The sequence below is a fragment of the Oryx dammah genome, unplaced genomic scaffold (assembly GCF_014754425.2).
Source record: "Oryx dammah isolate SB20612 unplaced genomic scaffold, SCBI_Odam_1.1 HiC_scaffold_2, whole genome shotgun sequence".
Lineage (NCBI taxonomy): Eukaryota > Metazoa > Chordata > Mammalia > Artiodactyla > Bovidae > Oryx > Oryx dammah.
The window spans coordinates 152,836,014-152,849,637 of NW_024070186.1; the positions used below are offsets into that span (position 1 = coordinate 152,836,014).

At 47.3% G+C, this 13,624-nt stretch overlaps 1 protein-coding gene across 1 annotated transcript in view; it reads left to right on the forward strand.

Annotated features, from left to right (window-relative positions):
- The window catches only part of HUNK (hormonally up-regulated Neu-associated kinase), a 137,836-nt gene that overhangs the window by 75,828 nt on the left and 48,384 nt on the right, over positions 1–13,624 (forward strand). Inside the window, exon 5 of the mRNA XM_040227978.1 lies at positions 13,132–13,259. Within this exon, the coding sequence (XP_040083912.1) occupies positions 13,132–13,259 (128 nt within the window). The remainder of the gene's footprint in view (positions 1–13,131; positions 13,260–13,624) is intronic.

Genomic DNA, 13,624 nt, shown 5'->3' on the forward strand with positions numbered 1-13,624 from the left:
TGCTGTGTACTGAGGATGCCGTGTGCAGAGGGTGCCGTGTGCAGAGGATGCCGTGTGCAGAGGATGCCGTGTGCAGAGGATGCCGTGTGCAGAGGGTGCTTTGTACAGCTGACTCACTGGGGACCCCTGGGGCAGGGGAGTGGTAGTAGGAAGTAGAGGCAAAGGGTGCTTCCTCTTTGAGGTGCCCTGGGTGATGTTACCAGCATTGCTACTCACAGACTCTTTTTATGCTGTGTCCAGACGGGCCTCAGAATCCTTCTCAACACAGTCCTCCAGGCAGCCAACCTCAGTGGATTAGAGTCAATACGTACGTGAAATCCATTCATGCCCTCGTAAGTATCTGGCATGTCATCTGCCCATAATAGTTATTTATGTATGAATGGGGGCTTCCCGGGTGGCTCAGTGTCAAAGAACCCATCTGCCAGTGCAGGAGCCACAGGAGATGCGGGTTCAATCCCTCGGTCGGAAAGATGCCCTGGAGGAAGAAATGGCAACCCACTCCACTATTCTTGCCTGGGGCAGAGGAGCCACCTGACAGTCTACAGTCTGTGTGGGGCTGCAAAGAGTCAGACATGACTAAGTGACTGAGCACGCACGTACGCATGTATGAGTGGGTGAATATGAAAGTCTGAGTCTATAATCACTCTCTTTCCTCAGCATTTAGGGAATGTATTTATGCTAAATGGAAAGCTTTGAGAGGAATAGTTTGTGAAACAAAAAGCAAAACAAAATGAAACAACAAACCCCCTCCCTCCAAAAATAAAAACAAAACACCACGTGGACAATGGGTGGTCTGAAAGACCAGGGGTTCAGGGGTGTTACAGAACTGTGGTGATAGGGAATGGGCCGGGTGACAGTGATCAAAGGGAAGAGCTTGGAAAAGAGGTGACGGTTTGCTCCTGGGGTCCTGCTCTCGAAGGGGCTGGACAGTACAGCGTCATCACTGGACGTCATGGAGACGAAGCTCGGCCTGTGTAGCGGGACCCTTTCTGGCCCATGACTACAAAACAGGCATCTCCGCAAAGCCTGGAACTGCTGGTGGAAGGAAGGAAGGAAGGAGCCCGTGGCTGTCAGAGCTGTAGGAGACCACCTGGCCTTATGACTGCCCGGGGCCTCTCCTGGGAACACTAAGACGGAGACTGATTCTTTATCTTGTATGGAGAAATACAAAGGGAAATGAAGCGTATGGACACTAAGGGAGAAAGGGTGTGCGGGATGGATTGGGAGATTGGGATTGACACTTACACACGACTGATGGGTGCGTGTGTCAGTTGCTCAGTCACGTCCGACTCTTTGCAACCCCCATGGACTGTAGCTGGCCAGGCTCCTCTGTCCGTGGGATCCTCCAGGCAAGAATACTGGAATGGGCTGCCATGGCCTTCTTCAGGGAATCTTACCTACCCTGGGATCGAACCTGGGTAGGCTGCATCTCCTGCATTGGGAGGGGGATTCTTTACTACTAGTGCCAAGGCAGTGGCACCCACTCCAGTCCTCTTGCCTGGAAAGTCCCATGGACGGAGGAGCCTGGTGGGCGGCAGTCCATGGGGTCGCTAGTGGGACACGACTGAGCGACTTCCCTTTCACTTTTCACTTTCATGCACTGGAGAAGGACATGGCAACTCACTCCAGTGTTCTTGCCTGGAGAATCCCAGGGACGGGGGAGCCTGGCGGGCTGCCGTCTATGGGGTCGCACAGAGTCGGACACGACTGAAGCGACTCAGCAGCAGCAGCAGCAGTGCCACGTGATGCTGTGTATAAAATAGACAACTGATGGGAACCTAGAGTATAGCACAGGGAACCCTGCTTAATGCCCTGTGGTGACCTGAATGGGAAGGAGATCCAGAAAAGAGCGGATATATGTGTACATATAGCTAATTCATTTTGCTGTACAGTAGAAACTGATGCAACGTTGTAAAGCAACTATAGTCAAGTAAAAATTAACTTTTAAAAACAAAAATGAAAAGCACAGGCTGCAAAAGGATCCTAGGTCAGTATTAAGCTCAGACTTTGTTCCTGCCCCTTCTTCTGAGTCTCTGGACCCTGGAAAGGAATCCACATTTAGTGACCATTTTAGATGCTCCCCTTCTTAGTTTTGGGGCCCCAGGATTAAAATAAAGGGACTTGGGCCATTGCCACCTGCTGTGTCTACATCCGTCCAGTGGCTCCATCCAGGCGGAGGTGAAGCTTCAGAAGAAACTGCAGAAGAAGCAGACTAGGATGCCTGGACCCGCGCCTCCCTCTTCCACTCTTGTTGCTGGCAGGACGGTGTCTGGGGCAGTGGGGCACTTCTCTGCTAACTTCCACTTAATTGCATTTTCCTTTTTTTTTCAAGATGATGACGTGCAACTGGAGGTCTCTTGAAAGCTCTCATCAGGCCTCATTCTTGGTCATAATGCTGTCAAGCAATGTACACGAAAGTCTTTGATAAGTGATTATGTAATTTACGGACTCTGGGCTTCAGTTGATCCTGGCAACTCTCTGGAGGCCCATGGGGGATGTCCAGGTAGACCAGATACCCCAGCCCCCTGAGTCCTTTGTTTTGGTCCCCAACATGGGGAGTCGAGGTGGAAGAAATTCTCACCCTTGCTCAGCCACCAAAGACCATGTTTTACTCTTTCTAGAAACCAGCTTTTCCCAGAGCAACTCTGTGTTAGCTGACTCCCTGGAACATTCCCCAGGGGGACGAGACCCTCATGATTCACACCTCATTCACAGGGATGCTATAAACTAAAGCTTAAAAAAACAATAGGAAGCCATGTGAGCCACACGCTGGCTTATAAGAGATTTGTTCATTCGGCACATACTTGTGGAGCCAGGCACTGGGCTGAATTCCGAGCGCACAACAGTCTGTCCGACTCCTGTAATGATCGTGGTTAACCCTTGCGTACCTCCCTCCGAGTGTCGCGCAGCGTTCAAGGGCTTTGCGTGTTTTAGCTCATCTCATCTCGTCTGCCTCAGAAGTCTTCAGGAGAATGCTGTGTTGTCCCAGTTTGCAGATGAGGACACTGGGGCGTGAAGAGCTGTAGACACTCGCCCAGATAACACAGCTGATGGGTGATGGGGCCAGGATGGGCCAAGGGGGTTTGCCGCTAGAGTTCTGCCTTTAATCGTCACCCTCTACTGCTTCTGCCATGTTGCTTTTCCTCTTGTAGGATGCTAGTGGGGCAGGCAGGCAGTTTTTTAAAAAGCTATAAATTCACTGCAGTAGCCTCTCTGGAGGAAGTGGGAGGGCTGCAGGGAACAAGGATGGGGGTGGCCTCTTGAAAAGACCTCAAAGCCGAATCTGAGGATGAGAAGAATCAGCTATGAGAGGAGAAGATGTGGGCAGAGGCTCCAGGCAGGACAGAACAGGATGTGTGTAGGCCATAGCGTGGGAAGGAGTGGGAAGGGGTATGAATTTTGCCCTAAAGGAAGGGAGAGGCTATGGGACAGTTGTAAACAGATGCACAACGAAATGTTATGGATTGATTGTATCTCTCCAGAGAAAGACATATGGGAGTCCTAACCCCAGGACCTCAGAATATGACCTTACTTAGACATGGGGTCTTGAATGAGTTGAATGAGATCATTAGGATGGGCTCTGTTCCAATAGGACCATGTCCTCATATAAAGGGGAGATTCAGATCCAGGGAGACACAGGGAGAAGGCCATGCGACGATGAAGGCAGGGACCTGGGTGACCATCTGTGTCAAGGAACCCCAGATGGCCAGCAAACCAGCAGAGGCTCAGGGGGCCGCGGGAAACAGACCCTCCCTCACTGCCCGCAGGGAACACCAACCCTGCCGACACCTTCAGCTCAGACTCCGAGCCTCCAGAATTGTGAGATGATAAATTTTTGTTATGTAAACTCTGCCCTCTCAGGAAAGGTCAAAGGTGAGTGAAAACTGACCCGTCCAGATCCCAAGAGCCAATCTCTTCCCAAGTGTGAAATATTTCCTTTGTGAAGTCCAGTGTGCTACCTGATGGATGAACTGGGCAAGCTGAAGTCTCGGTCACCCCTCATCCCCGCCCCCCAGTGCACTGTAAGCCTCCGTCAGGCCCCCCAAGAGAGGTCATCAGATGGTCAAACCATAAACCAGAAGTCTCAGTCCTTGCTGTGCCCCATAGGCAATGCATTACTGGCTATATGAAAACCAGAAAGCAAAGAAAACCCCCAGTATGTAGAACTTTGTTTACATGATGGTGGAAAAGTCTCTGGAGTAAGAGAGGGTAAGCCTTGCTGCAGAAATACTTTTGAAGAGTCCTCTGAGTCACATTTACTCGTGTCTGGGCAAAACAGATGGCCCAATGGCCAAGCCCAGGGCCAGGAGGAGACATATTTTCTACCCCTTGATGGAAAGAGTAACATGGAATTTGTGATTATTTTAAAAAATGGAACACACTTATCTACTGCTATCTACAATCTGCCTGTAATGCCGGAGACTTGGGAGATGCCAGTTTGATCCCTGGATCAGGAAGATCCTCTGGAGTAAGAAATGGCAACCCACTCCAGTATTCTTGCCTGGAAAATTCTGTAGATAGACAAGAGGAACCGGGCAAGCTAGAGGCCATGGGGTCACAAAGAATCGGACACGACTGAGCACGTGCGCAAAAACATGTTCTGCTGCGGATTGAATGGTGTCTCCCCCAAATGCATATGTTAAAGCACTCACTCCCAATGTGATGGTATTCAGAGATGGAGCCTTTGGGAGGTCTTGAGGGTGGAGACTTCATGATGGCATTGGTGTTAGAGCTTGCTTAGTCTCTCACATGTGAGGACGCAGAGAGAAGGTGGCTAGGTACTGCTGCTGCTGCTAAGTTGCTTCAGTCGTGTCCGACTCTGTGCGACCCCATAGACGGCAGCCCACCAGGCTCCCCATCCCTGGGATTCTCCAGGCAAGAACACTGGAGTGGGTTGCCGTTTCCTTCTCCAATGCATGCATGCATGCTAAGGCACTTCAGTCGTGTCCAACTCTGTGCGACCCTGTGGACAGCAGGCCACCAACCTCCTCTGTCCACGGGATTCTCCAGGCAAGAAAACTGGAGTGGGTTGCCATTTCCTTCTCTGAGGTGGCTGTCTACAAGCCAGGAAAAGAAACCTCAGTGGAACTTGACCATGCTGGCATCCTGATCCAGACTTCCAGCCTCCAGAATTGTGAGAAAATTAACTTCTGGTGGTTAAACCACCCCTTCAGGTTATGGTGGTCAAGCTAAGACACTTGCTTATAGGTGACCTAGAAGTCTCACCTTTAAACCAATAGAGCATGTCAGGAGACACTGTGCAGAGAACAAATGTGGTTGCTCAAGTGGGTTAAATTCAAGAAGGCAGCAGGGACTTCCCTGGCAGTTCAGTGGTTGAGATTTTGCCATTCAATACATGGGGTCCAGGTTCAGCCCCTGGTTGGGGAGGTAAGGTCCCACAGGGCTCATAGCCAAGAAACCAAAACATAAAACAGAGCAGTATTGTAACAAAAAATTCAATAAAGACTTAAAAAATGGTCCACATAAAAAAAATTTTTTTTTTTAAAGAGAGGCATTGGGAGAGAGTTTAATCTGCTTCTGAGGGATGAAGTAGTTTGTCAGGTGGACAAGAGGAGGAAAAAATTTCCAGGCAGAGGGAACAGTTGAGCAAAGGCAGGAAGGTATGAAAAGCCTGATTCCTTCTGCTCTTAATCTTGGAGAAAACACAACTTCAGAGCATTCTTTAAGAGATGAATTTCCCACCACTTTCGGGTGTTGTGTCTGAGATGCTGGGTAGGTTTCTATTTGGTGCCCACAACTTGGCTGGCAGCACTGGAAATGGAAAGCCCAAAGAGAATTTAATTTGAAAAGCTGTTTAAGAAAAGAGTGAAAGTGGGACCAATTTTCTCCCTGGGTCAGACACTGTTATTACAGAACATCCCTCTTTATACCTCTGAAACAACAACAGAAGGAAGAGTCCACTTCCAAAACCAAAAGCAAGCTCCCATCTCCAGACGTGGTTTTTGTTTTTTTTTTGTGACCTTGACAGGTAGATGAGGCCTTTCTTTAAGACTTCTGATACTGGTTCAGGAAGAAAACCAGCTTGTCATTCAAGGAAACCGTGGGAAAGAAAACCCTTCCCCACCAATGGGGCCCCTAGGAGACTCCTCCTCTAGTGAATCAGGAATTAACAATGGAAATGGAAAATGGTGAGCATGTGGATGGTGACTGCAGCCATGAATTAAAAGATGTTTGTTCCTTGGAAGGAAAGCTATGACCATCCTACAAAGCATATTAAAAAGCAGAGACTTCCGTTTTCCAACAAAGGTCCATTTAGTCAATGTTAGGATTTTTCCAGTAGTTGTGTACAGATGTGAGAGTTTGACCATAAAGTAGATTCTCCATCGCAAGTCCTGCTCAGGAAGGCTCAGGTCTCACTTTGGGATATAAGAATCAGCAGCATTTATCATCCTGGAGATTCAGCCTAAATTGAGAGAGAGGAAAAAAAAAAGGGGGGGGGTCCCGTTTTTAACATCCTATTACATATAGTATACAAGCTGTCTCAGCAATAAGCAATATTTATAGGGTCTTAATTATGAGTACTGATGAACTGATGCTTTCAAATTGTGGTGCTGGAGAAGACGCTTGACAATCCTTGAACAACAAGGAGATCAAACCAATCAATCCTAAAGGAAATCAACCCTGACTATTCATTGGAAAGACTGATGCTGAAGCTGAAGCTCCAGTACTTTGGCCACCTGGTGCGAAGAACTGACTCACTGAAAGAGACCCTGATGCTGGGAAAGACAGGGCAGAGGAGAAGGGGGTGACAGAGGATGAGATGGTTAGATAGCATCACTGACTTAATGGACATAAATTTCAGCAAACTGTGGGAGACAGCAGAGGACAGAGGAGCCTGGCGTGCTGCAGTCCATGGGGTCACAGAGTCAGAATACGACTTAGTGACTGAACAACAGCAACATCTTGGGGAATTCCCATTATTTTCAATGGTCAGTGTTTTTGTATTTGGACCATATACTTCTTCCCTTTAATCCATATGAATGAAATATCTATATCTTTATCTCCAATGAATTTTGAAATTTCAGAGACAAAAACTAAATGTTCATTCTTTTTTTATTGTTGACTGGCTTTTCCTCAAAGTGGCATATATGCTAATTAAAAAAAAAAAAACTTGAATGCAGATATACTTTTTAAATGAAAAGAATCAAAACTAACTTGATTTTCAAAATATTACAGTGCTCTCTAGAGAACTTTGGAGAGTCTCTAAGGGTAGGGAAAAGGGGAATGGAGAGTTCTGTCCCCCAGAGATTGAGAGTACATTTTTTTCACCAAAGCTGCTCTTGGCTCTCATGGGGCCATCTGGAGTGGGGGAAGCATTTGTGTGAAGACCTGGTGCTTAGTTGAGTGCTCTGCACAACATATCCAGACCATCTTCCCAGGCACACTGAGTGGAAAAAATCTGTCCCAGTGCTGTCCTTTTGGGTAGACAAGTTGGCTGAGGGGCACCGTCTTGTTTCCAGTTCTTCTATCCCCATGTAGACCTAGGCTTTCAGGAGGAAGAGCTGGAGAATTCGTTTCAGTCCCCAGAACTGTTTTGTAAAAGTACACCAGACACCACCAGCTACTTCCAGGACTCAAATCTGGAAGGATAGCATTTTGTCTCCATTCAGACTCCCTTCAAATGAAAGATGGCAGGAGAAACAGACAGAAAGAACAGCCTGATGACTTCTTTTGGGTAGTTTAGAGCTTTTGACTTTTTTTTTTTTTTTTTTTGAGCAGAGAAAGGTTCATTGCAAGGCCATGCAAAGAGATGAGGTGGCTTATGCCCTAAAAAGCCTTGAGCTTTTGGCAAAGCATTTTTAAAAGCTAGGCGAGGGAGGAGGGATTCCTCGGGTTACATGCACATTGACTTTTAGAGGAGAAACTTTCTTTAGCTTCAGAGATTTTTCAGTTACAGAATCCAAGACTTTTAGTTTTTGGAGCTAGCACACACACTTAGAAGAGAAAAGGGAAGAAAGGAAAAGAAGGGGGAAAAATCTTAAAATCCACAAGAAAACAATCTTTTGCTGAACACAGACCATATAATGGTGTAGTAGTGAACTTCCTGATTTTCCAAATGGATGGATCTGTTCCCACTCTATTTTTAAGAACTTAAATTGGAGGTTGTACTGAAAGCTGATACTGAAATGTGGAAGGCTATTGCTTTTAGGCAGAGTATTATTTTTAATTTTTATAAGGCAGTTTCTTTCTCGAAGAATCACATGGAAGCAAGGCATGTCAGCTGAAGGTTCTCTCAGCTTCACTCTGGTATAGGCTGAGCTGCCCACCAGCCCCGTGAGAACCAGTATTCACACCCTCTCCCCCACCATAGCTCTGCCAGTTACTTTGTCTCTTGTGTCTTGTTAAAGTTGCTGGTTGACTTCTCCAGGGAGCTGAGTCCCTCTGTCTTTCCTTTCAGAGATGCCAAGTGATACCCTAGCTTTCCCTCCAGGGAGTATTTTTGTGTATTAGACTAAGTATCAGGACCACTACCTGGCTCCTAATTTTTTTAAAAAAATTATTTTCATTTATTTACTTTGTTGCGTTGGGTCTTGGTTGTGTCGCAAGGGCAGTAGAGCGCAGGCTACAGTAGTTGCAGCGCGTGAAGTCTCTAGCTGTGGCCCACAGGCTTAGTTGCCTTTTGGCATGCGGGGTCTTAGTTCCCTGACCAGGGACTGAACCCGGGCCCCTGCGTTGCACAGCAAGTTCTTAACCACTGGACCATCAGGGATGTCCCCTGGCCCCTGGTTTAATCCCAAAGATTCCACATCTACATTTCCCGGGACCCCTTCCTCTCTTCTTCCAGCTACCCTTCTGGTGCACTTTTTCTTTCTCTTTTGACATCAGAGTATTCCACCTAGTCAGTGTCTCTGGATTTGCTTGCATCCATTGGTGACTCACCCTTATTTCTCTCTGTTTGGAAGCCTTGAATTTTATTTCTTGTTGCCCTCCTTTGGGCTTTCCTCGTGACTCAGTGGTAAAGAATCTGCTTGCAATGCAGGAGATGTGCGTTCGATCCCTGGGTCTGGAAAATCCCCTGGAAGAAGAAATGGCAACCCATATCCAGTATTATCCCACAGGCAGAGGAGCCTGGTGGGCTACGGTCCATGGGAATCCGACCAAAGAGTTGGACATGAATGAGCGACTGAGCATGCACGCGTGTCGCCCTCCTTCATCCCAACATCTTGTTACTTTCTTTCAAACTCTCTGTGGTTCTTGGGGGCCCCATGTCTGCCAGGGAGAAGCAAGAAAGCCCCTGGGCCATGTTTCAAAAGACACATCAGGAAATTCTGAACGTGTTTTGAAACTTCGACTAATTCTGTGGGATTATGGAGGTTTACACACCACATTCCACATTTCTCCCTTGGTATTCTCACATCCTTCCGAAATGTCAAAGGGGCTAGATTTTCCTTATCCAGATATTAAACATGTATGAAAACTCTAGGGGAGGGGGATTAAGATGCTTAGTCTGGTTTCCCTTTTCAAATGTACTGTGTAGGACTATTAATGTAGATTTCCGTTATTATTTGGCAATAGGGTACACATATAATTGTAGCTTTTTATCTCTTGTTTTTAAAAAGTTTTGTGATGAAACGATAGGTCACATTTATCGAGTCCTAAGATTATGCCAGGCATGGAATTCAGTACTCTCTGTGGCTTAGTTCATTTGACCCTGATACAACCTGAGAGGTAGGGTCTATTATTATCTATATTTTATAGGTAAGAGATGCTGGATAGAGAGCTGGGTCTTCTTTACAGATTTATGACTGTTTTTGTTAATGATAAACTTCTCCGAAAGAAGTGGAAATCTGGGGTGAATTTGGTCAAATAACCAGTTTGTTGTTGTTGTTTATTTGCTGAGTCGTGTCAACTCTTTGTGACCTCTTGGACGGTAGCCCTCCAAGCTCCTCTGTCCATGACATTTTCCAGGCAAGAATACTGGAGTGGGTTGCCATTCCCTTCTTCAGGGGATCATCCTGACCCAGGGATCAAACCTGAGTCTCCTGCCTTGCAGGCAGGTTCTTTACCGTTTGAGCCACTAGGGAAGCTTACTACATGGATTGAGTATCAAAAAAAAAACCACCTGCGGGAAAAATAATTTTGTTTAAGTACCAGACTCTTCAGCTTTACGTATGAGGGTCAGAGCGAGAATTAATGCACACCGAGGTGAGTGGGGACAGGACTGGCTGGTCCCACAGCTGATGGGTAGGAGTTGTAGACTCTGGCTCAGTATTTGAAGCCCTTGCCCATGCATAGTGTTGCCCTGAATGGCCTGAGCTGCCTTAAGGGGTTGGAAGAGCTTGACTCTGAAGCTTTACCGGGGTCCCCAACAACAACCTTGTGGAGTGTCCCACGGGGTTTCCATCCCCAAGAGCCGTGTGTCTAAGACCCCTTTAAATGCACAAATGGTATAATTTGGAGGGCCCTCTTAGCTTTCCCTCTTTATCAGTCTCCAAGAATCCTCCAAGCAAGGATGGCTCTGCCTCAAACATACCCACAGTGCAGCAATGCATTGAAGGTTCTCAAGCAGGTTAGTTCCCCTAATCCCCTTTTCCTCTGCCGCCAGACTACCTCTCCTCCCGGCTTCCTGGCTTCTGTTATATCGCCACCATCGACCGGCTTTCCACGCTGCGTCTTGGCGTCTCCCCTTCAAACGTCCCTATTGCTAATTTTCCTCCTCTCTCTTTCTACCGTATGCTGTCCCTCCCATTCAGAACTTAATGAACAACATGCCTCAGTCTGCTGGTCCCCATTCTGAGCCCCTTTCACCCACTTCATGCCAGATGACTGCCCCGCAAATTATTTGGCCACAGAAGGTTTATTCACCCAACATCTAGTCTTGTCTTGAGGATGGTGTTCCACTAAGCACACACAGGGAAATGCTGCTTTACACAGTGCTGTATATGCTTTGTTCATTCTTACCTGCATTGCCTTTTTTTAAAAATTAAATATTTATTTAGTTATTTATTTTGGCTGTGCTGGGTTGTTGTTGCTGAGCAAGGGCTTTCTCTCATTGCTGTGGGTGGGGGCTACTCTCTAGTTGCAGTGCACAGGCTTCTCATTGCAGAAAGCAGACCCCAGGGTACCCGGGCTTCGGTGGTTGCAGCGAGTGGGTTCCATAGTTGTGGCACATCAACTTGGTTACCCTGCAGCACGTGGAATCTTCCTGGATCAGGGATCGAATTGGTGTGCTTTGCATTGCAAGGCAGATTCTTAACCACTGGACCACCAGGGAAGCCCTTTTGTCTCCAATTCTTGGTCCACATAATTTATCCTCATAACTAGTTGGCCGAGACAGATAAACTCACACACGTATACTTATCCCGAGAGGGTTCCCATCTTCAAGTACTTATTATAGTCGTCTCTCTCCCTTAATTGAACTCTTCTGGGGTCCAGAGCAGCAGAGTTCAGCATTTTCTTATCCCCTCTGCACTCACTACTTGAAACGCTTGAACTTATTTATTTGTTGATTTGCTGATTGTCTGCCTTCACCCAGTTCTAAGTCTGAGATGGCAGCTCCTTATCTGGTATCCCCCCGGGGGCCATCCATCAATACGCTGCCTGAGACTGAGAGCCAGCCTGCAAGCATTTGAGAAGTGAATGGTGATGTATCCGTCTCCCTGACTCCACTTCAAGTTACAGAGCAAGAACTGGGTCTTAGTATACGTCTGCAATTCGAGAATGACTTCTAGCCAGAGCCTGTGGATTCTGGACCTGTCCCTCTCCAGAGTGCCGTAATTCAGAGGCACCTCAGTGGAACAGGCCCCATGGGTCTTCATTTCAATCAGTCTCATTGGATTTGTTTTGACTGGAGATCTTGTTGCCTCTTTTTAAAACACTCCCCTGGGCGCTTTTGAGCACTCGAGACCTCTTGGCAGGCCAGGCATTTCACCCCATCAGGAAATCTCATCAAAATGGTATTAGGTTTTGCACATCAGGAAAAGAAAAACCCTCCAAGAGATGTTGCTCTTCTCTAGTTTGGTTTTGGATGTAGGTAGTGAAGCCCATTCGGAAGGCATTTTGACCACATGTGAGCTGGATGGCAGAATCTCCCAATAAAAAATGATACGAAAAATAAGAGTGGGAAAGAGATCTCTCTTCCTCCCCACCTCCAGAGGAATTTCTCTAGGTACAGGCCAAAACGGAATTCAAGGGAAGAGTGAAACACCAGTTTGGGGTGTGAGGCTTCTGTCTCCAAGGGCTGAGTAGGAGCCAAGCAGGCCAGCCAGACTGTGACTTGCCCTCCTGTGGAGGGTCTTGCTGTGTATGTTTTTGATCTGGCCTCCTCCAGGCTCCACTTTGTAAACTATACTTGAAAACCACATCATGGCGGAACTACTTTTATTCTAGGTTCGTACTTACACAAGATTCCCCAGGCATTTTTCACATCATTTGATCTAGACTTCCTTCCAGAAGAAAAGGATGTAGTTTCCCCTCCTTATGGGGGTAGCTTCTGAAGCTCTTTATTTACTTTTTAAAAGTTGATTAGTTAATTTGTTGGCTGTGCCCCACGGCCTGTGGGGTCTTAGTTCCCTGACCAGGGATCGAACCCATGTCCCCTGTAGTGGAAGCGTGGAGTCTTAACTACTGGACCTCCAGGAAAGTCCTTGAATTTATTTCTTTTTAATTTTTATTTTATATTGGAAGATAGTTGATTTACAATATTGTGATGGTTTCAGGTGTACAGCAAAGCGCTTCAGTTATTCAGATACATGGATTCATTCTTTTCCAGATTCCTTCCCATATAGGTTATTACAGAATATTGAGTGGAGTTCCCTGTGCAATACAGTTGGCCCTTGTTTTAGGAGGGTGTGTATGTTAATCCCAAACTCCTAAGTTATCCCGCTGCCTCTCCCTTTTGGTTACCCCACGTTTCTTTTCTAAGTCTGTCCCTGTTTTATAATAAGCTCCTTTGTGTCACCCTGACGCTCTTTAAACCCCTGTTGTCACCAGGGTCTCCCCAGCTGCGCTTTCCCTGGCGCCTTTCACGCTTCCCGTCTGCGCGCAGAGCTCAGCGCTCCAGGAATGGCCGCGGAGGCGGCGGGACCCAGCTTCCCCACGGCCCTGGCCGCTCTGTCTTCCTCCCGGGTCGTCTTCCGGCCTCACGCTCTGGTGTGTCTCTCCTTTCAGAGGTGTGAACATGTATGCCATGCTGACCGGGACCCTGCCTTTCACAGTGGAGCCGTTCAGCCTGAGGGCCTTGTACCAGAAGATGGTGGACAAGGAAATGAACCCGCTCCCCGCCCAGCTCTCCACAGGTAACGCACCTGCCGCTCCGGGGTCCAGGGTCCTGCAGCTTTGGTGTCTGGACGACCCTGTGACTGCCCTCTGTCTCTTCCTAGTATGAAAACGAAGTCTCCAGAAACGGTTGGGTTTCCCATTTCTAAGGACACACTTCCCTTCATCTCCTCTGAGTCCTTTCCTTGCCCCTTATAATCCCGACCCCCCTAACTTCCTCCTCCTTCCTCCTGCACACAGCACAGACCTATCAAAAGGATCGTATAGTCTCCCTTGGAAAAATAATTGCAGGCTGAGTTGTGCTAAAACTCACCATATTATATTGTTGACTCAGAAAAAAGAAGGTCGATCATCACATTTCTATTGTGTGTTCCTTAGTCAGTTC